Genomic DNA, 23,953 nt, shown 5'->3' on the forward strand with positions numbered 1-23,953 from the left:
CTACTGTCGAAGTGCGTTTGGCACATTTTATATCAAAGCAAAGCGACACTTCCAAGTTTCAGTTAAGGCGTCCAAGAAGAAACTCGGCGCTTGCTGGCAAAAGGAGACTGGGTGTGCGAACAGCCCTCTGGCCTCCCCGTCTTCTCCTCGGCGTGAGATTGGCTTTTTGCTTTTGGGCTGAGGCGGCGCCACAGAAGGAATAGACCAAACAAGCAAAAAGTGAGGCCGACGGAGAGGCCCAGAGTGTACCTTCAAAGCCAGGTAGAGACTCGCGCGAATTCTGTCGTGTGGCCAGGAGACCTCACGGCCTAACAAAACACCCCGCCCACCGTCCACCGTCACGGCCGCGAGGCGGCAGCTCCAGGCCGGAGGGCGGAGTCGCCAGATCATCGCGCGAGACCACCCACGAGACTTCCCAGAAAGCCTCAGGAAACATCTTAATAGCTAGGGAGCCGGTTTAGGGCGGAAGGGTGGGCGGGGCTAGTCCAGATATTTAGCGGCACTGGCGGCCACGCCCCAAATCGGAAGTGACGGAGACGAGCTAGCGCGTCGAAGATACCTCTATGGTTTTCCTCCCGTTCTTGAGTCGGGAAATGGCCGCTGTGTAGTTACAACGGAGATAAGTCCCGGGAACGGTGCTTTCGGCGTTTCAGGTAGGTCTCATGCTGCATTCAAATCACTCAAAGGGCAGTAAATACCGAGGACGAGTGACTATTGTTGAATCTTTTGTGGGTAGTGACGGTTGGCGGCTACAGGAGGACCTAGGAGACGTTTCGCCGTTATTTATGCGTTTCTCCATCAGATCCCCTCAGGTTTTTGGGGCACTATAGGTCGGAAAGGTGGGGGGTGGGGCGAGCAGCGAGAACGGTGCGCGCGCGCGGTTACGAACCTGGCTCGAAACCCAGAGACCGCGCGGCCTTCCCGTGCGCGTGCGCATATCTTCCTCTTCAACCCTTCCCCCATTTCCTCGGCCGGGTCCCTTGCGCGCGCCCGACTGAAAGCTCGCCCGGCGCACGCGCGCTTCCTTCTTTCTCCGCCCACGGCCCCTGAGGCAGCTGGAGGTGCAGCTTGTGTTCGCTTCTCATTGGCTGGGAGCGCCACCTTTCTTCCAGGCTTTGGGGCTTTGATAAAACAGCTACGACCTGCAGCAAAGTGCTTTGGGTAGGTTGACCCGTTTTCGCGTCGTCTTTAAATTCCCTTTTCCCGGTTTCACGCTACCCGTCGGTTTACGCCCCGTTTTTTTGTTATTCCCTTAAGAACGTGGTCTGCTGCCCCTCGTCGCTGACGCGGGTATCCGCCTCCGGCCCTCGGCGTCGCGGGACAGTTTTCTCCGAGGTTAATCTCGGATACCCCTGGCAACCTACTTTGTTTTGAAGCGAACGTGTGCACTCGACTCTAAGAGTTGGTGCCTAGTTACCGTTTCCTAGTTTGGGGAGCAGGCCTTCGCTGATGAGTGGCCCTGTTGTTTCTCCCCCGCCCCCTCACCCCTCGCCCAAAAGGCAGTCTTCCAGTAGTACAAGCGAAACCACGTCTTTTTGGCAAGTGATTCAGGTCTTTATATCGAGTCAGAGATGTTGCAACCATGATAGGTAGACAGTTGGGGTAATTGGGTGGGAGTGGTGAGTTAAGGTTAAGGACTTTGCCCCCACTTTAAGTCCATAGGTTGGCTTTCTTCACATTTACGATCCATCTTATCAGAATCAAGCAGCGGTGCTGGCAGCTACTTTTCAATGTCTTTTTTTTTTTTTTTTTTTAGAGTTTTAGGTTGAAAAAATTAAGACTAAAGTTGAAGGCAAATGTGACCAAAACTGATATAAATAGATGAGTTACTTCAGACACATCTTTTTGCAGCAGCGCCTTTTAATTTATCTTCGGTATTAAAAAGGAAACCAGAATTCCTTAATCCTCATGTAAATTCTCATTCCAATTGACTATATTTGGAATGGTTGGGCTACTGCTTAGACAGTAGAGAATCTTTACATAGGAAAAACCGCTACAAGCTTATTTGCATTTTTATGTGATTCTAGCCAAGTCAGGATAAATAATTCTATGAGAAGGATTGTGTGTCTAAAATAACTCTTGGTAAACAACCCAAAGTTTATGTACTGATGGCTCATAGCCATGTTGTTTTAAGGATACCATGTTTTCACTGTAACATTGGGGTAAATGTTGGAATCCCCCCTTCATTCAGATAGTTGGTAGCATAGGAGATTTTTCTTTTAAGAACATTAGTATTTTAGGACTCAAAAGATCTCTAAAAACCACTTGATAGAATCAGGTCTAGATGAATTTATTGAATTCAGCTACCTGAATTAACTGTGGTGAGAAGACTTGTAGAAATATAGAAAGTCTTTTCAGTTCTACATAGAACTTTGGATTGGGAGTTTCCAGAAACTACATTCAAAATCCTTAGTTGAACACTAGCCGAATTCTGTGTAATTTAGTGATTTATTAATCAGCAAAGACGTAGATAAGGGAATCAAGAAGCCCAATATATCTTTGGGTAGTAAGTATAAATGTTTATAATTTTAAGTTACGAATTTGTTCCTTTTTCAAATCCTGATTCTTTTTTTTTTTTTTTAAGATTTTATTTATTTATTTGACAGAGAGAGACAGTGAGAGCAGGAACACAAGCAGGGGGAGTGGGAGAGGGAGAAGCAGGCTTCCCGCTGAGCAGGGAGCCCGATGCGGGGCTCCATCCCAGGACCCTGGGACCATGACCTGAGCTGAAGGCAGATGCTTAACGACTGAGCCACCCAGGCGCCCTCAAATCCTGATTCTTAGACAGCGGTCATTAGTGTTATCTGAGAATCTTAAGCATTAATGTTTTATTTGACTACAGGACTGAAAAAAAATAATCTACAAAATTAAGGTGGTAGTAATTTAGTCTACATTTGTGTAATATTTTGTGGAGTCTTCAAACTTGATCCAGTATTTCTCCACTTAGGTAGAGAGCAAAAAGGTAGAAAACTTATTTAAAGCCGTATGAACCTGGGAGTGGCACAGCCTGGTCTACAATGCAGGCATTTTTCTCAGTCCCATGCTGGTTTTGTTTTGTTTTAAAGCAGGATGACAAGCTGGACAAAGAACTAAAAACTTGTGACTAAACCTACCGTTTTTCAAAAGCTTTTAATTATGGAAATTTTCAAACAGAAAATAGTGGGCGCCCATGCCCTCATCACCTAGGTTTAGTAATTGCCATTGTGTACCAATTTTAATATTACTCACTTTTTTTTGGAGTTTTTTATTCATTTTTAAGGATTTTATATATTTGAGAGTGAGTGAGAGAGAGAGAGCGCGCCTGAGCAGGGGCAGAGGGAGAGGGAGAAGCAGACTCCCTGCAGAGTGCAAAGCCTGACACAGGGCTTAATTCCCAGGACCCTGGGATCATGACCTGAGCAGAAGGAAGATGCTCCACTGACTGAGCCACGCGGGCCCCTCTTTTTGGAATATTATAAAGCAAAATTTCAGTCATTTTACTATGCATTTATAATTTATAATGCTGATTAATGTTATGTCAAAAATACTAAGTATTCATTCTGACAAGAATCATTTGAAGCAAAGTTAGATAACCTGCAGGAAAAACTGTCACAAATCAGTTACCAATAATGATAGCTGATGTTTGAGTGTACACTGTGTGCAAAATTTTATGCTGTTTACATTCATTAGTTCAAGTAACCTTAAACCTGAAAGTACTATTATTGTTAACTCTATTTTATACCTGTGGAAATTGAAGCTGAAAGAGATTAAGGTAACTTTTCCAGTGTTGAGCATCTAGTTAATGGTCAAGTCAGGATTTTGAACCTAGTCTGTTGTAATAATAGTCTTAGGATATTATTTTTAGGATTATTGAAGATGTGAATAGCAATAATTTGTTTATAGAAATCTGGAAGCCAAACTCCCTGAATCTGCTAAAATGAAAACTTGGCTCTTATCTAAAGAACCCATTTTGGGGGGCTTTAGCTTGAGTATTTTGTTGAACTCTGTTGTCTGCTCTTTTCATCACATGTTCTAGCTGATTTTAATGTAATATCGCATAAAAGATACTTTCTTAAGGTATTTAAGAACTTTATAAATCCTGATTTATTCTCTTACGTTTCTCACTGGTTGGTGAATCACTTGGATAAAAATATATAAAGCAATTTATTCCCTCTCTCTTTTTACATTTCTTTTTACAGTCTGTTAGTAAGTAATCTTGGTTGTAATAAAGGGAAGATTGATTTGGCATTTTGAATTCTATATATAGGTTATGGCCACATCAAGCACCTGTCAGGGTATTGGAGAGAGTGCAGGAATTGGAATCAGGAGATCTGGGTCAAATTCTGGCTTAACCATTTACACTCTGTGACCATGGGCAACCTAAAAGGGTAAAGAAATCTGTTTACTCTCCCAAACTTGCACATCTCCCAGATGCTTGAGCCCAAAACTGAGAATTTAGGAACACCATTGAATTTCCCCTCTCCCCATTCTCTCTGCTTCACATCAACAATCTATGAACGAATACTGTTGACTGCGCTTCCAAACCAGATTCTGACTGTCTTTTTTTTCCAACTTCCTTGCTACTACCTTTTCCAGGTAACCTTTGTATTGAATTTCAACCTTCTAATTTATCTCCTTGTTCTCCTCTCCATATTGTCCATGCTGTTCACAGCAGCCATTTTAAAATGTAAATCTGTTGGTGTGACTTCCCTGATTGTGGAGCCTTCCCATTGCAGTTAGAATAAAATCTACTTTTTACTCTGGCCTGCTTTCTAGATGCAATGTGATCTGGTCCATTCCTGCCTCTTTCACCTTATCTCACACCCTCTCCATGATGAGAGTGCCTCAACTTTCTTAGTGGTCTTTCTGTCCTGAATTTGCCAAGTTTGTGTCTTCTGCTTGGAATGCTCTTCTTTCTCTGTAACTTTGCAATGTATCTTGTCTTTAGCTTTAATGTTATCTTCTTAAAGAGGGCTCAAGGCAAAGGCACTACCTTTGTAGTCCTCCTCTCCACCTCTTAATACATCGTTTTGTGGGTTTTTTTTCCCTCTTTCCCTCCCTTTAACATAAGCTCCAAGAGAGTAGGAAACGTAATGTCTCACTTGAAGTACAGTATTTCCAGTGCTAGAATAGTAGTGCCTGGCATATAATAAACACTTCATTAATTCAGATTAATTCTCACAACTTAGAATTCTCTTTATTTGAGAGATGGGTTAACATGTAGTTTATCAGATTATGAGGAATAAATGAGATGATTTTATTTAAAGTCACCTAGCACAGTTCTTAGCACATGGTTGGTATTTAGATGTTTTTGGCTATGGTTTATTGATTTTTATTCCTCCTTAGTTGGGTTTTGGAGAGCATGCACCTCTTCCATAGTCCTGTTTCCCATAAAACCTAGCATAGTGCTTTTTACATAGACTTTCATTTAAAAAATATTTGCTGAGCTGATTTTAGCCTTTGTACTAATTATATTGAATATTGTTATTAAATGTTAAATATATTTTGTATTAAATATTACATATTATTAAATACTATTAAATATATTTTGTGTCATACTTCACATGATTTTGGAGTTCTTTTTATGAATACTTAACCATATTTCTAGATTATGAACAAGAATGTGTATCTATTAGTATAACAGCCTACAGCCCTCCTCCCTTTGTTATTCCTAGCGTATTTTTTTTGGAATTTCAAAAGTCATGATTTGGAGTAAAGAGGGATTTGGTAGTTGGTTTTTCTTTGGATATGTGAAAATTAAAATTAACCTTTTAAAATTGTTTAGGGGAAGTGTTAGCTAAAATGAGCCTTGTATCACTTCCAGCAGTGAATCAGTAGTATTGGACTTCGGGGTCCAGAATAAAGTTTTCATAACACATCAGTTTAGAAGATTAGTTTCTTTCTGCCCCCTTGGGGGAATTTGATATTTTTAAAACTAAACATGCCTGCACTTTAGAAATCCTTTTGTGTCTGTACCTATGGTCTATTTTTTATATTTTTTATTTTAGTATGTTTCCCTTAATTATTAGTTCCTATTCTTCCTAGTTTGAACCTCACATCTCTTAATCTCCCCCACTGTAGGGTCATAGGTATATAGGGGACAATGTTCTTAATTTACCAGTTTAATCTTAACATTTCTTTTGCTTTGTATTTCCAATTTTACTGCATTTTTTTTATTGGATCTTTGGTAAGAGTCACAGATTTTCATATTTATGTGTATTTTTTTAAATTTAAAATTGGTCTGTGAATTCCTTGAGGTTAGGCATGAATACTATTAATCTTCTCTTCTTTAGTTTCTGCTCCCCTAGTGGTTTTTGACTATCCTTCGCACATCACTGGTGATCAGTCACTGAATGTTACTTACAAGGCTAACCTCTTCAGTGTTGATAACTGCTTAATATTTTGCACAAAATTTAAATTTATTTGCATAGTAATGGTAAATTAGTTTAGGAAGATATCTAATCTATTAGATATTTGTTTCATTTATTGCCTGTTCTTTTATTGAAATGTCTGTACATGTATCACAATGCTTTTAGGCACTGAGCTTAGAGTTATTATGATAGCTGTTAATAAGAACTTTAAAAACCAGTTTCACATGAAACTAACCTGTAGAAAGGAAGTGGCCAAGAGAGAATAAAGAATAAGATAAGTAGCAAAGCATTAAAAATAAACTCACACTTGAGGTAATTTATAATTATAGCATTATGGTACTAACTACTGATAGATGACATGTTTTGATATTCCAGGAATACCATATTTGGCATTATATTAGCCACTTTGAAATTTTCTGATAGGATAGCAGCATAGCTTCTGTTTTCTAAAGCCCAGATTACTAAAATGAGAATTCAAGTATTTAAATTAAAAAGTAAAATGCTGTCGGGGCGCCCGGGTGGCTCAGGCATTAAGCGTCTATCTTCGGCTCAGGTCATGATCCCAGACTCCTGGGATCGAGCCTCGCATCGGGCTCCCTGCTCCGCGGGGGGCCTGCTTCTCCCTCTCCCACTCTCCCTGCTTGTGTTCCCTCTCTCGCTGTGTCTCTCTCTGTCAAATAAATAAACAAAATCTTTTAAAAAAAGTAAAATGCTGTCCGTTTCATGGTGTACTTTTACATTTTGATTAAAACAAAAAAAATTCCTTAAGCTTTTATGGTTAAAAGTTTATTTCCTAGATGAGTTTCCCTTTCCCTGAAATCATTAGTGCTTTTATTAAGAGTTTATTTCAGTGCCAGTATAATTCATTGTTGTGAACAGTGGTATTTAATTTACCATAAAGCAAACTTGTATTTTTTTTTTCTTTGCTAGGAATTTGAATTTAGAGTTTAATTTCTCAGAACATTTTCTCCAGGAAGAACTTTACAGTATCTTAAAGACTTCACTTGACTGTTTAATCCTGCATAAAACCCAAGGTAAATAGCATTTGTTTTTCTAGTTTTCAGTTCTGGTTTATTTGAGAAAACGCAAAAACTTAATTTATGAGTCTGAGTGATTATAAGTGCTGTGGTCTGAAGCTTTTTTTGTTTGGTTTTGTTTTTGGGTTTTTTGTTTTGTTTCATTTTGGTGGCTTATATGAAGTAAGCCAGATTTTAAAAGTTGTAGGAAAAAGATTCTCTTTATCTCGCTTCTCTGTTGTGTGTCTCCTTCCGCTTTTATAAATACCTCAACTTAGACTGAGGCCAATAACTCCTTTTCTCGTATGCATATAAGAGGAATTCCGTAACAACTTTTTAACACCCTTGCATTGGTGTTAAGGTAATTAAAGTTGATTGTATTACATGTATCTACTCATTCGGTCTTGACTATAACTCCGAGGAAGATAATTATTATCTTTATGTATTTCTTATTTATGAAAAGATAGAGCTAATATTTGTCTTTAGGATAGTTATGTTTTATTTTGAAATAATCTGAAACCTTGAATTTGTCGTTTAATGGTTTTTGATTGCAGACATTATGTTGCTGCTTTTGTAATGCAACTCAATCTTAGTACTCTTAAATACTATTTTCATAATACTGAGCAGTGCCTAGGTAGATAAAATAAATGCCTTCAAAAATATTCAGTTGTAGGAGGAATTGTTCATATGGCAATTGCAGACTATTAGAAGTTTAGTGAGTCCATTTTTATGGAAACAATTATTTTGGTAATAAGTTAGTGGAAATTTAGAAATAGTTATAGCAGAAATAAACTTGGGAGGCATATATATATGTGTGTATATATATGTTTAATTTTGGGAAGAGTAGATCTAAATTATTTAGCCCTGTTATTTCTGTACCCAGTGAAGTTTAATTATTGCACTAGATATTATTAGTGTTTAGAAAAGTTTGAATATTGGTGCCCAACTTTTCTTTTTCTTGTACTTCCAGTATCTTTCTTCAGTCTTTCCAGTTTATCTTTTATCCTTTTTCATCAACTTACCAGAAAGCTACAGGGTGAACTAGCATTGTCACATAAGTCCATTTTTTTTTTTAAGATTTTTTTTTATTACTTATTTGAGACAGAGATAGAGAACATGACCGGAGGAGAAGCAGAGGGAGGGGGAGAAGCGGGCTCCCTGCGGGCTCCATCCCAGGACCCTGGGATCATGACCTGAGCCAAAGGCAGACTCTTAACCATCTGAGCCACCCAGGCACCCCGCATAAGCCCATTTTTATGGGATCATGCAGTATTATATATAAGGAGTGGTTAATTTAGTCGCATTTTATTTTTTTAAGATTTTATTTATTTGACAGACACAGTGAGGGAACACAGGCAAGGGGAGTGGGAGAGGGAGAAGCAGGCTTCTCACGGAGCAGGGAGCCCGATGCGGGGCTCAATCCCAGGACGCTGAGATCATGACCTGAGCCAAAGGCAGATGCCTACGACTGAGCCACCCAGGCGCCCCAGTTTTGTCCCATTTTAAGGCTATAAAGCATTTAGGATGACAGTGTGCTAGGTTTATTTATTTTTAGTATTATGCCAGTTGTGTTTTCTTTGTTTCAGGTTCCTTACCTGATATTACTCTGATATTTATCTTTTTTACAGGACAAGTAGGCATTTGTATTGGGCATGGAATAAAATCTAACATGCTGCTATAGTCTTGTATTGCTCTTCCTGGCTTATGCAGCTGCTGCCTTTTTGAATTGAGGCACATAGGTGGTGCAGTCCATAGAAATCTTCTACCTACTATATATAGTAACTGTCATGCAGATGAAGATAAATAGGGAGAATTGTCTTAGTATTCATATGAAAATGGTGATGAGTAATATCCTTTAAGAAACTTATGTCTTGTAAAATTTAATCGGTCTTTGAAAATAAATAAGAATGGGAAACTTCTTTAATTGAATTGTGATTTTTGACTTTTGCTCTCATTGACTAGGAGAAAAGAAATGGGTCGCTCCAATTCTAGATCACATTCTTCAAGATCAAAGTCTAGATCACAGTCTAGTTCTCGATCAAGATCAAGATCACATTCTAGAAAGAAGAGATACAGGTGAATTACTGTGTTTTTAATTCTTTTAATAATGATAATCAGCAAATATTCATGGAGTGCTTACTATGTTTAGACACAATGCTGAACTCATTATTTTATTCTCAACCCTGTGAAGTGAATCTCTTCTACCTTCATTTTAGAGTTGGAGAGATTGAGAATTGTTCAAGTTGCAAGCTAGTAAATGGCAGTGCTTAGGTTTGATTTCAGTTAGCGTGACTTCAGATCTCAGATTCTTACACTGTGCATTTATGGTGAATTTCTTTGAATTTATAACGTTAGATAAATTGGATAACGTGAGAATTATTTGACAGTAAGCCATCTTTTGTATTCATAGTTTCTCATTGTTTCTGATTCTGATGTCTCAGTATTATGTATGAATTTAGCCAGTAGTATTTCATTGATGAATATTCTTTTATGCCATTAAATATTCTTTTACTTTAAGTGCCTTTATAACTTTACTATAATTTGTTGGTATGTCCTGTTGGTGGATATTTTCCTGTTTTCTGTGCCTTCGTTCCTAAGGCCTTTATTCTCTCAATACCTTAGAAGTGAGACTTCCTTCATTAAAAACAGTAAACTTTTGTATAAATGAGAGGTTTTGTTTTTCAAATGTACATTTTTGGTTTTGACTATTGACATGTTACGTTCAACCATAAGTGTTTAGAATGGTAGAATGGAATAGTTTGTTTTTCTTGCATTGATATTTATTTCATTTTTAGTTCTAGGTCTCGTTCCAGGACATATTCAAGATCTCGTAGTAGAGATCGTATTTATTCTAGAGATTATCGCCGAGATTACAGAAATAATAGAGGAATGAGACGACCTTATGGGTACAGAGGAAGGGGCAGAGGGTATTATCAAGGAGGAGGAGGTAGATATCATCGAGGTGGTTATAGACCTGTCTGGAATAGAAGACACTCTAGGAGTCCTAGACGAGGTCGTTCACGTTCCAGGAGTCCAAAAAGAAGATCCGTTTCTTCTCAAAGATCCCGAAGCAGATCTCGCCGGTCATATAGATCTTCTAGGTCTCCAAGATCATCCTCTTCTCGTTCTTCATCCCCATATAGCAAATCTCCTGTCTCTAAAAGACGAGGGTCTCAGGAAAAACAAACCAAAAAAGCTGAAGGGGAGCCCCAAGAAGAGAGTCCTTTGAAAAGTAAATCACAGGAGGAGCCGAAAGATACATTTGAACATGACCCATCTGAATCTATTGATGAGTTTAACAAATCATCAGCCACATCTGGTGATATTTGGCCTGGCCTCTCAGCTTATGATAATAGTCCTAGATCACCTCATAGTCCTTCACCAATTGCTACACCACCTAGTCAGAGTTCATCTTGCTCTGATGCCCCCATGCTCAGTACAGTCCACTCTGCAAAAAACACCCCCTCTCAGCATTCACATTCCATTCAGCATAGTCCTGAAAGGTCTGGGTCTGGTTCTGTTGGAAATGGATCTAGTCGGTACAGTCCTTCTCAGAATAGTCCAATTCATCATATCCCTTCACGAAGAAGCCCTGCAAAGACAATCACACCACAGAATGCTCCAAGAGATGAGGCTAGGGGACGTTCTTCATTTTATCCTGATGGTGGAGATCAGGAAACTGCGAAGACAGGAAAATTCTTAAAAAGGTAAGCGTTAAAATATTTAGATGATAATATTAATACATTTGTTCTTTGAATTCTATTTGGATTTATAAGACTTAAAATTGTACCGTGATGTGTAGTTAGCTGTTTTTACTCACGACTTTATAATTCAAGTTGTTTATACTACATCTGGTTAACTTAACTTTGGAAATTGAAGTGTTTTAATAGAAGCTAATTGATATTTCTCTTTTTAATTTTATTCGTTTTCAGTCAGTCCAGAATTAAGAATGTAAACAAGAAATTGAGTAGCATAAAGCATAACTGATGGTTAATATGTAAGATCTTAGATGAATTTTGTGTTAGAGCATTGAAAGCTTATTTTGTTTTCTTCATTATAATGTAACATATAAATAATGTAGTTATAGTACATGTTTTTATTTGTGTGGTATTAATACATGCGGCTGCCAGTTCTTAATAAAACTATCCGACCATAGAAAAGATAACGGTATTTCTTATTCTAGTAATGTTTGAAACATACTTTGTTTAAATTCTGATTTCAAGCATTGCTAAAGCGTTGCTAAACTCAGTGAAAATTGGTTGCTAATGTAGTTTGATTGACTTTCAAGTGAGAACATAGAAGAGGCAGGCTATTTATGGGATAGTGCTGTACAAACTAGAATTAAATTTCTTGTTGAATTGATACAGTTTGTACTTAGTATTGCTAGGAATCATTTTCTGCAGCAAAGTGTATATGAAATAGTTTTGTGATTCAGTTAGAATATTAAATATTAACTAATTTAAGTTCACTTTTGTGAACTCGTTTCTTTTGGTAGGTAAGTGTTACAGTCTGAAATTTTGAGTATAAGTAGAATTCTGATAAGTATACTGTTTGTTAGTGGTTTTTAGCCTCAAAAATTAAACTGTGTTGCATGTCATAGAAGTTCTGGATAATTGGATTTCTTAGTGCAGAATTGTGGTCTGTGACTAGAACAGGTTTTTGGGAAAGGCTTTACTTTTAAACTTCAGGAGGTCTAATATGTAAATTTATTTAAAAACTCAGTACGTAAGTGCTGTATAGATGCTTTTAATGTTTTTTTTAAAGTGGAATCTGAAGAAAGCACTTTTCAGTAAGATTTTTTTTTTTCTTTATTACTGGTCCTGTGATATTGGGCAGATCTCGCCGGTCATATAGATCTTCATACATATAAGTATGCAAGTGATCCACAGTGAATGCAATCCAGAGTTACCATCCTCTTCTCTGCTTATTCACAGGTTCACAGATGAAGAGTCTAGAGTATTCCTGCTTGATAGGGGTAATACCAGGGATAAAGAGGCTCCAAAGGAGAAAGGATCAGAGAAAGGGAGGGCAGAGGGAGAATGGGAAGATCAGGAAGCGCTAGATTACTTTAGTGATAAAGAGTCTGGAAAACAAAAGTTTAATGATTCAGAAGGGGATGACACAGAGGAGACAGAGGATTATAGACAGTTCAGGAAGTCAGTCCTTGCAGATCAGGGTAAAAATTTTGCTACTACATCTCACCGGAATACTGAGGAGGAAGGACCCAAGTACAAGTCCAAAGTTTCATTGAAAGGCAATAGAGAAAGTGATGGATTTAGAGAAGAAAAAAATTATAAACTTAAAGAGACTGGCTACGTAGTGGAAAGGCCTAGCACTGCAAAAGATAAGCACAAGGAAGACGACAAAAGTTCTGAGAGAATAACAGTAAAGAAAGAAACTCAGTCACCTGAGCAGGTAAAGTCTGAAAAGCTCAAAGACCTCTTTGATTACAGTCCCCCTCTACACAAGAATCTGGATGCACGAGAAAAGTCTACCTTCAGAGAGGAGAGCCCACTTAGGATCAAAATGATAGCCAGTGATTCTCATCGTCCTGAAGTCAAACTCAAAATGGCACCTGTTCCTCTTGATGATTCTAACAGGTAATTCCACACTGATGCCCAGGAAATAATCTGTGGTGATTTAGTTAATATTCTAATTAATTATCTTATTTTCTGAACATACTCCTATTTCGTATTCAAACCAATGGTATATTTTGTTTGTTGTGTGTGTGTTTGTTACCGATATGCTCCAGACCTGCTTCCTTGACTAAAGACAGGCTACTTGCTAGTACACTTGTCCATTCTGTCAAGAAGGAACAAGAATTCCGATCCATCTTTGACCACATTAAGTTGCCACAGGCCAGCAAAAGCACTTCAGAGTCTTTTATTCAACACATTGTGTCCTTGGTTCATCATGTTAAAGGTATGTTTACTATTGTGAATTAAACATTTCTTGCAAATTAAAATGAATAGTTAGGCTTTAATTAATGTACTCTAGGGCTAGCAAGTTTACATAGACACCATTAGAAATTTGGAAGAATAGTTTCATGAAAGAGTGATCAGTCTTGTTAGCATTAAGATCTATGTGGAGATATTTAATAAAAAGTGATGGAAATACCAAATAGAGCTGAAACACACTCTAAAAAGCTATATCATGATAAAACTAATAAAGATTTATTTAACAGGAAGTCTTTGAAATGTGTCATTGTACTTGAAGGGCAGAATGCTTACAGATGATTTTTCATTGCATGCATAGGATTTATAATGCACTCTTGCATAGATTTATAATAAAGTGAGGTCATATTGTTACTGAATATTATTAAGAATTTCTCCTCAATTTTTAAAGAAACCTGAAACCAGCAGAAAAGCAGTGTTGATTTTCTATCTATATTTTTGTTACTTAATTTGTTCTAATACTTAGCTTTTTTAAATGATAAGCTGGAAAAGAGTTTATTGGAATTTTTTAAGGAAAAAAAGTTTAAGAAATTTAAAAACGTGTTAGACGAGTAGTGAATTTATGAATAGTTACTAATGAGGATGATAGTTATATTTCTTTTAAGTCCTGAAGGTTGATAAGGATGTTCATTTCGAAGTAATGGTGCTCAGTTTTCACCAGTATGTAATTCAAAGTTACTAATAATTTTCAAAGGTTTTAGGGTATGACTTTTTGGGCAGTTAGGTTGTTTTGTTTTTGTTATTTTCTTTCTGTGTTTAAAAGGCAACTTACTGTGAAATAGGTTCTTACCCAGGAAGCTACATGGTTGTTGGTCTTAAAAGCCATTTTTTTTAAAAAGTCTGTCTTATATGAGAACAATTCGTTGTAATAGCTGAAACTTGTTGCTAGCAAATTCTTTATGCAGTTGATGTTTCAAAACTGAATAGTGAATGAATTTCTTTTTGACTGTAATTATTTAAACATGGTAACAAGAGTTTTGTTATTTGGCTATAACTAGGTTTGTGAGCCAGTTTATGACCATATTGTGGTACATAAAATATGAAACATTAACATTTTTTCTTTTTTTACCTTTTTTTGACCTGTCTCCACATTTTACAATTTATTGCTGAATTTTGAGATCAGGTTTTGATAAAATTTTTTCTTTTTCATTTTCTTTTTGTTTTTGTTTTTTTGTTTTTTGTTTTTTGTTTTTTTTTTTAAAGAACTGTAGTTATGTTTCATTATTGGTATTGTACAACCGATCTGAACAGCTCTTTCTTACTTTAGAGCTGAAAATGCCCAGTGATGTTTTCTTTTTCATTGTAACTAGGTCCTGGAATATGTTTTGAAATGGCAAAATCCATGTTTCAAAGTAAAATAGCTGTTGAAAGATACAGGCAAAGTTGAATCTTCTGTCTTCCTGGCAAAAATGGCATAAAAACTGAGTTGCTAGCTCAAATTCCTGGGTTTCATGGAATTATGATTGAGGCACTACCCTTGTAGTGGCCGTTTCAAGTTTTAATGATTGGTTATGAGACATGTGCTGGATATTGGGCGGTAAGTTGACACAGATGTATGTTGACCTGTTAAGCAGATAGCTTGCTTCATAATGTAACATTTCATGACTTTATACGTCTTTCTATTTTACATTTACAGCGTATCTTGAATGGTTTAAAAACTAGTATTGATATTACTAATTTTAAAATTTGAAAGAAGGACAAGAGAACAATAGCAAATACGCTGTTGGGTTTGCCAAGATGCCAGATTTTTGGAGTAATTAGTGTTAACTGATTTGAAGAATATTTTTTGAATTGAAATGGTACTATTCATTTTTTTCTTAAATCCATTTTTTGTTGTCAACGTAGTTCTTGATGAAATAATTTTATTAGTGTACTAAAACCAACTGTGTTGTTATTTCAGTATTTTTTGTTTTCTGCAAATGATTACTCGAAGTAACCTCTGGTTCATATTGGCAAGGTATAAGGACATCCACTTACTGTTCCTTTTTGTTCTGTTTGAGGAAGTAGTTCATTATTGAAATTAAGTTAGAGATTCTCAATTTTAATCTGTTTATTGTTCTTGGATTATATGTAGTATTGATAGTGCCCTCTGAGGAACTTTGTATCAGTTACCTGTTGAGGTACAAAAAGTTAAAAGGGACAGGGTAGGAGCTCTTTGTAACACTTGATTCTCTTCTGCTAGGTTTCTTGAGTATTTTTATTTTCTTTTCACCTGGCAAATGCCCTTCTGTCACAAATGAAAATCTTTCTTGAAGTAAAGATAACTAATTGGGCAGTATTTCTCCTAAATCAACAGAGCAATACTTCAAATCAGCTGCAGTGACCCTAAACGAGAGGTTCACTTCGTATCAGAAAGCCACCGAAGAACATAGTACCAGGCAAAAGAGCCCTGAGATACACAGGTATGTGCACTGTTGTATGGGCATATAAAAAATGTTTTGATAGACACTGTTTAAACAGTATCATAATGGAACTGTGCTATCATCATGATATAAAATGAACTTTGGTTTTATTTCTGATTTGTACCTAGAATAAGTGTATTTCCAGCCTTGAAAAGTTTGTAATTTACTGTTTCTTTTTAATTTTCAGTTCACTTGGTTTAAACAGGTTCTTAACAACTTAACAGTAGTCTTAATCACTCCCCAGTAAGGAATTCAGTAGATACCACATTTGTTTTTTTGGGAGGAAGTTGGATGCCTAGAGTAGCCCTTTATTTAATTTACTTCCAGTAAGTTTGTAAAATAAAAATGCTTGGTAACAGGTAGAACTGTTTTTCATAAGAAGAGCATGAATGTTAAAAGTCAGGCAGTTATGTTCATATACTGGTTCTGTAACTTCATTGTATTGTGATGAACAAGTTAGTTAATCTCTGAACATTAGTTTTTTCCATCTACCAAATAAGGACAACAGTGCCTCTTTTGCAGGGTAGTGGTGACAATTAGTATTGGTTATAAAGTATCTAGTGCTTAGTCATAGTAGGTAGGGTTTTGGTGGTGGCTGCTTGAAGAAGCTCTGAGAAGTTGGCAACGGACACTAGCTTAAAAAAGGCAAGGAAAGAAAGGCACAGCATAAAACTAAAGATCCACTGATTATGTAAAAATATTGGAGATATTTAGGAACAAATAACCCTATTCATGTGTTCATTGAAGATATGGAGGTATAATTGTATGATGCTTGACACTTAGGATGATAATATTCAATTTAAATAAAATATGGTTTTTTATGATTAATTTGTTTTAAAACTTCAGACTTTATATGTAAAAATACTGAAGCATTTTAAATTTATTTTTAAAGGATATAGTCTTTATTTCTTAATTATTTGGAATTAGATTAATAATCTTACAATGCTAAGGTTTATTTGGGAGAGAAATAACTGTCTAGTTATATCCTTAATTAAAATGGACAGTTCTGAGGAATTTTTTGAACCATAAAGTTAATGTGACTACAAATAGACTTTATTTTACATTAAGGAGAATTGACATCTCTCCAAGTGCCCTGAGGAAGCATACTCGTTTAGCAGGGGAAGAGAGAGTTTTTAAAGAAGAAAATCAAAAGGTATGTTTTGAATGGACATTTATTTTAATGTTAAGTTCAACTCAGTTAATGATACTATATAATTAAGTATAGTTTGCGTGGACAAAATGTTTGCAGAGGTCATCTATTTTTAACTTGTAAATAAATGCATTTATAGTGGTGCACATAGTGTTCCTTCCTAAAAGAAATTAAGCTGACACTGTATTATGTATTCCAGTAAAACCAAAAGTAATTTTTAAAAATGATAAAAGGAAGAAATTCATTCTAAGCAAAGGGTAAAGAATCAAGCATTAGATAAAGGAAAATGAGAAAAGCAACGATAGAAATTATAGTAGGGTTTTTATATAAAGTTTTGGGGTTAAATAAGTGAGTCAGAATAAATATTCCTTGATTTATGTATGCCTAAATTAATATTTCTAGGTTTTTCACAGCAAGAACAAGAAGTAATCCCCATGCTACTGGGCATTTTTGATCTGGACTAAGAAATAAATATTCTAAGAACAGATTTACAAATGAACATTTGGAATAAAAACTCACTATTGGAATTTTTGTGGGTTGGGGAAGAATGCTTTTAAACTTGAGAGAAGAACCTGTGAATGTTGGGGGAGGGAGGTCTGTGAGAATAGAATGCGTTTGTTAAGGGGACTCATACATTCTGATGATTTGAAATTGGTGTTTTTTAGATAGGCTAGTCCATATGGCAGGCCTTACTTATCTAGTAGAAATGTAGGGACAAATAGCAACTGTCCATTGTAATGAAAAGATTAGGGGACTTGGAAATGCTGCTTGGTTCCAATTTTGGCTGTAGCCAAGTATTTCTATGATGTGTGGAAGTTAATTAGCCTCTTGGACATTTGGTTTTCTAATCAGAAAAATGAGACTACATGGGTTTTGCAGAGCTAAATAGTTGAGCAATTATGAAAACATTGGCATTTTCATTTCCAGAAGCTGTTATTAATAGTTGTATTATACAAATATTTTATTAATAGGGCATCTTATTAACTTACTAGATGTGAAATTTAAAGCTTAAAAGAAAGTGGTCTCTCTGTATGGGGCATACTAATCTTGGAAAAACAGATTCTGAGAGGTGAATACTAACCTTGGCTTTTACTTTCAGTATCTTGGGTTCTGTTGGTTAATTTTGTTTTGCCAACAGTTTAGTCTATCCTTGTGCTCTGACAGAGTGAATATCTTGTTTCTTTCCTCATTACTCACCAGATTTTCATCTGGAGGAGAGAAAATAGTGATTACTTATGGATGGACAAGAGGATATGACATTGCTTTTTATCCTTCATCTTACGATCTGAATGAATAAATACGTTATTTTTTAATGTGTATATAGTTTTGGAGTTTATAGTTTTACTTAAATTATCGTGTTGCTTGTGGGCTTCATAATACCTAAGTGAAAAAGGAAGGTTTTTGCTCTTGATTAGATTTTCTTTGTTACCCAGGGAGCAAATAGGTGAGTAGTTGATACCATTTGAAGATACACTTCCAGTTTTATGAATGCTTATGAATATCATAGCTGGATTTCCCAGAATAAGTACTTCTTATTGTTGAATACTAGCAAGGATGTCCACATTGCTTAGCATCTTACTGATGTATAATTTTTCTTCATTCCTAGATGCCTCTTTCCATCTTCCTAAATTATATAGTATTTGAAAAAGCAATGGAACAAGAAGGAGGTGAATTGTGACCCAGTTAAACTAATGTCCGTTGCAATACCTGAATTGAGAAAGGGCAGTATATGGCCCAAGATACTGAGTACAGGATTGGGAATAATCTCTTTCTGGCTTTGTTTCTACCCTTATTCAACCTTACTTGGTTTTATTAATCATACTCCACTTGCATGTTATAGAAATTACAGTTCTTCCTTTTGAAGTGGTTTTTATTGGGTTGGTCAACTTATTGGGAAGAGCTTGATGATAATGAGGCTTAAGTAATGAGAACCGTTACTTTAGGATCCCATAACTTTATAGGTAGAAGGCTATACCACAACTACAGATAGAGTATAACCTCTATCATTTAAAAAGAAACCCTGTGAAAAGGATGAGTGATGACAATGAGGATGTGCTGAGTGGAAAAATATGTCATTCTGTACAGAGTTTATTACGGATTGCTTTGAACAAAAACTGATGACATTTTCAAGATAATTAGCCTTTCATAACTTCCCTAGTCCCGTTGCTGTGTATACAAATGTTTAGTCAAAACAACCAGGCATATTTTTTAACAAAAACTAAAACAAAGTGTGGAAGTAGTATGTTATGGTCTACTCTTCTCTCATACTAAAATGCCAATTTAGAAACTGGCATAAAATTTGGCTATATATATATTTTTTTCTTACATCTTTCCTGAAATCTGTATTTTACATTTGTCTTTTATAGGGAGATAAAAAACTAAGGTGTGATTCTGCTGATCTTCGGCATGACATTGATCGTCGGAGAAAAGAAAGAAGTAAAGAACGGGGGGATTCCAAGGGCTCCAGGGAATCCAGTGGATCAAGAAAGCAGGAAAAAACTCCAAAAGATTACAAGGAATACAAATCTTACAAAGATGACAGGTAATTGTTAAAACTGTGTGAGTTAGGTTTAGCTTCTAATTAGCCTTTAATAATTGTCAGCTTAATTGCTTTCAATTTTGACTATGTAATCGAATGTTTTAAATTTAAACAATTAAAATTATTTGTTTTACAGCAAAAATGTATTTGTCTTTTACACGGCTTATGGTGGATGAGGACAAAAACTTTGGAATAGCAAGCTAACACTGAAAAAAAAAATGACAAATTAATGTGTCCTATTATCCAGGCTACATCAGGAGGTTGGACTTCAATGCAGTGCATTTCTAGAAACAGTTTGTGTAAGAACTTTGGTTCGTTATGCTTGATTCCGCACTTTTTCAACTCATAACACCCAGAGTACAAGAATTTTAAACTGATATCTAGTGGTTTAACATGGGAGAGATGGGGGGGAGGAAGGACTAGTTTTTATGTGAAATAGCAATGTGTATTTATCTTTCAAAGTAATGTTTCCATGGATACTGTTAGCAGTGGTAAGAGTTATCGCAGGTATGACCTTTTCGGGTGTTGCATTAGAACCATATAAAATTGATCATCATAGAGTCAAATAAATAGTAGGAATACTGAATATCATAGATAATCGTTTTCTTGCTATTCATTAGGTAAATGGTGGATTTTACTCGTGTTTTTTAAATTTATGACTGGTATTTGTATGTCATATGCTTTTGATTTCTATAATGGAGTTATGGCCCAAACCATACCATCTGTTCTCACCCAGGGTGTACAGACTGCAGTCATTTTGAAACTTGGCCTTAAGAACATTCTTACTTTTTCCTACTCTTCTTTTCCTTGCCTTAAAATAACAACAAGAAAAAAGTTAAAAATATTGAAGAACTGAACCTTATTCTTGAAGTTTCCAGACTGCTAGTTTTTAACTGGCAGGCCATATCATGTTTTTCAGTAGTTAATGTAAAAAAAACAAAAAAAAAAACTGAAGGAGAATGGAAACAGACTGTGTCAAAGTTTAACACCCAATCATTTTAGTTATGTAATAATTTTAATAGGGGCTAGTTTTTTTTTTTGACTTGAAAAATATTCCTTTTATTATAAGATTCAACAGGGTCTTTATCTTTTTTAAAGTAGCACATATTTTTTTGTTTTCTTTGTTTATTTTGCAGTAAACATAAAAGTAGAGAGCAAGATCATTCTCGATCTTCATCCTCTTCAGCATCACCTTCTTCTCCCAGTTCTCGAGAAGAAAAGGAGAGTAAGAAGGAAAGAGAAGAAGAATTTAAAACTCACCATGAACTGAAAGAATACTCAGGCTTTGGAGGAGTTAGCCGACCACGAGGAACCTTTGTAAGTAGTAGAAATACCTTTGATTGATGGTAGGACTTTACTTTAGAGCACTGTGCATAAGGAAAGTTAAAAATACATAATTTAGACATTGTTGTGAGTCATTACTCCTGCATTCAGAATTAGTCTTGGAAAGTGAAATGGTTTTTGATATTATCTTCATTAAGATATGCCATTTAAGGGTTGGGAGGAGGGGCTGGAGCTGGGATGATGCTTTCTTTGTATACAGAGTAAAAAATAAGTGTTTTTATCTAATTGAAAAAATTTATATATATATAAACTAGATACTTTTTTAAACTTCGGATTAATATTTACATAGTGCATAAAGACCCAAGAGTCAAGTAAAGTTATTGAGATCTAGTTCTTTAATCACTTAGTTTTTGAAAAGATGCCTTAAAACATTAAAAAAAATCCTAATCTCTGTATTACAGCTATTTTTATTTTGCCTATTTTGCCTTCCAGTCCTTGCTTATATGCGTATAATCATAGAAATCATATAATTTTCTTTTTATTCTACGTAGCCTACACATTATCCCCATATTTGCATAAATTTGTTGTAATTATTAATTTAATGACTTCATAGTAGTGCATCTTCTTGACTCGTCAATTTCTATATTCAGATTCCTCCTGTAAGCGAGTAATACAGTCAATTATTAGTAGGGTTCATTAATTAGATCATTTAGGAAAGAGAAGAGCTTTGCTTATATGGTGATAGGTGTAGTTGAACACTTGGGACTCCAATGATAATTCAAAGAATCAGACAACTCTTGGCTAGTGAAAGGGAAAAGAACCAACTCTATTATTTAAAAGTACTAGTTCAGGCCATGAAAGTGCAGTCAGTATGCTAATACTTAGATTGACTGCATTTCTTCTTAACATTTTAACTTGCAGTAGGCAGAATTTTTTGCCTATAATATAAAATAGTCACCCTTTCTATCCTCAGTGGCTATGAAATTGAGATTTAGGAAGGAAATTAGGAAATATGTTTTTTGTTACTGCAGTAAAATTAGAGTTTGCATGTAACTAAATACCTTTTGATTGAATTACTAAACAACTTTGTTAATGTTAATCAGTTTCGAATTAGAGGCAGAGGAAGAGCCAGAGGAGTTTTTGCTGGGACAAATACTGGTCCAAACAACTCAAATACTACTTTTCAAAAGAGACCGAAGGAAGAGGAATGGGATCCAGAATATACCCCAAAGAGCAAGAAGTACTTCTTGGTGGGTGTTAGAAATGTGTGTTTATTTGGTTTGCATTAATTTTCAAAGCATACTGGGTGAATACATTTGAGTACAGGTATCCACTACTACGAGAAGTTTTCACCATAATGCAGAAAACCTTTTAAAAATTCATTACCCAGATGATTTGAAGTTTTGAAAATGTGGGTCCTTTTGGTCCTGTTTATACTTCATTGATAGCACCTATAGGCTGATCAGGGTAAATTTAAAATGTACCTGATTTGATAGCCACATTCAGAGAAGAACATTAACATACGTTTCATATCTGTCTATAAGACAATGACAGTTACAGAAACTTCTCATTAAGATTTACCTTCCATCATCACAGCTGTCTGTTTAAATGAAAGACAAAGGGAAAAATTCTTTGACGGTACACAAAGTTAAGGATCTCAGGGAGGTTGTTTACTTCCATTGGAATAAAAGGAAGATGAAAAATTACATGTGGAAAAGTTTGCTAGCTACACTAATGTGGTGCTTCTTTGTGATACAGTTCCTTCTGAAGTAGTTTTCTAAGGGATGGAACCTAGAGGAGGTGGGTCCTGAAAGAGTTTCTAGGTAATGATGGAGATTTTCTGCAGTTTGACATGGGAGAAAAGGGTCCAGCCTTATAGACACTTTAGAAAATACCAAAACTATTACCAGAAACGTTTATTTTTATCATAGCTTTTCAGAGAAGTCATGTTTCAGAGACTAGTTCTGAAGATTAGTTGTTTTGCAGAAGCAAGGAGGAAAGTAATACTAGATTTATAGAATCGTGTTTTTTATTTGGCTTTTTATGAATACACCCGAATACCCACAACTTACCTGGTGAGAGGAGAGAGGTATATGCTGAAGTAGATCTATATTGTTTGAAGAATGGCAAAAATTTATTATTATTTTTTAAGATTTTATTTATTTGACAGAGACACAGCAAGAGAGGGAACACAAGCAGGGGGAGTGGGAGAGGAAGAAGCAGGCTTCCCGCTGATCGGGCAAGGAGCCCGATGCGGGGCTCGATCCCAGGACCCTGGGACCATGACCTGAGCCGAAGGCAGACGCTTAATGACTGAGCCACCCAGGCGCCTCCCAAAAATTAGTTTCTATTTGACTCTCTTGGGTACTTTAATGACCAAGGTCTGAAAAAATTTTTAAAGTGTATTATGTGTAAAGTTTACTCAATAAATGCTCTAAGGGGAAATTTAAACTTGTTTAAATTGAGTGAGTTGACCGTGTGCACAGGGAAAGGCATTTTATTCAGTTACAGGAAAGCTTAAAAGACCTCATTTTTGATTTAAGAATTTATATATTCACAGACTGCTGTTTATGCTAGGAACTGTGAATGCAAAAACAAATACTGATTTCAGTTCTTGGCTGGAATAAATATGGAAACAAATGTTCTAAATACATGTGATGGATTTCCTCCAAAGCAGGAAATGGAGGATTATTTCAAAGGAGAGAGTGATTAGGAGAGCCTTCATGGAGGAACTGGGCTTGAATCTTAAGCTTAAAAGATAGGCAGGTGTACTGTAGATTGAAGGAGTGAAACATCTTGAGATAGAACTCTGGCTGGATGGTTGATGGAAGTTTGGTAAAATTAAGAAAAAGCTAGGAGCCAAGTTGTGGAAGGCCATAATACCCTAATTTGGATTTTAGCCAGAGTTTAGATAAACCATGGTTGTACAGACAGATCTGAGAGTTACTGAGTGTCGGAACTAAGGGGTTAGATACTAGAAAAGTTAAGAGTAACATTTATGAGGACTTACTCAGGGACCTTGTATGTAGTTGGGTGTTGGTAGTGGGATGAGGGGATCTCTCTCTAAGATTGGGGATGCTGGGGAAAGAATCCAATTTGAGGAGAAGATTAAGTTCTATGCTTGAAGTGCCTGGGAGAAATTAAGTGCAGATGTGCACTGGGTTGTTGATAAGGCGGATCTGTAGAGAGAAAAAATCTAGGAGCCATCATTTTACAGGACACAAAGATCACCCAGTCGGAAGAGATTAAAAGGCCACC

General features: G+C 36.1%; 1 protein-coding gene across 8 annotated transcripts in view; it reads left to right on the forward strand.

Annotated features, from left to right (window-relative positions):
* The first annotated feature begins 535 nt into the window (after positions 1-535).
* The window catches only part of BCLAF1 (BCL2 associated transcription factor 1), a 30,000-nt gene continuing 6,582 nt past the window's right edge, over positions 536-23,953 (forward strand). Inside the window, exons 1-11 of one of the 8 annotated variants that reach the window (XR_015768301.1) lie at positions 536-653; positions 7,281-7,384; positions 9,329-9,442; positions 10,162-11,073; positions 12,301-12,966; positions 13,119-13,288; positions 15,617-15,722; positions 16,791-16,875; positions 19,239-19,414; positions 19,548-19,710; positions 20,548-20,637. Coding sequence is in view for 7 of the 8 variants with exons in the window: in XM_028121396.2 (XP_027977197.1) it covers positions 9,339-9,442; positions 10,162-11,073; positions 12,301-12,966; positions 13,119-13,288; positions 15,617-15,722; positions 16,791-16,875; positions 19,239-19,414; positions 20,548-20,728; positions 21,799-21,945 (2,547 nt within the window). In the remaining variant the exon portion in view is untranslated. Of the gene's footprint in view, positions 654-7,280; positions 7,385-9,328; positions 9,443-10,161; positions 11,074-12,300; positions 12,967-13,118; positions 13,289-15,616; positions 15,723-16,790; positions 16,876-19,238; positions 19,415-19,547; positions 19,711-20,547; positions 20,729-21,798; positions 21,946-23,953 lie in introns of those variants that run through there. The other 7 variants (XM_028121396.2, XM_088023865.1, XM_028121397.1 and 4 more) reach the window with 7 other exon arrangements.

Source organism: Eumetopias jubatus, unplaced genomic scaffold (genome assembly GCF_037043125.1).
Source record: "Eumetopias jubatus isolate StellerSeaLion01/CBP00866 unplaced genomic scaffold, mEumJub1_p1.0 scaffold_6, whole genome shotgun sequence".
Classification (NCBI taxonomy): Eukaryota; Metazoa; Chordata; class Mammalia; order Carnivora; family Otariidae; genus Eumetopias; species Eumetopias jubatus.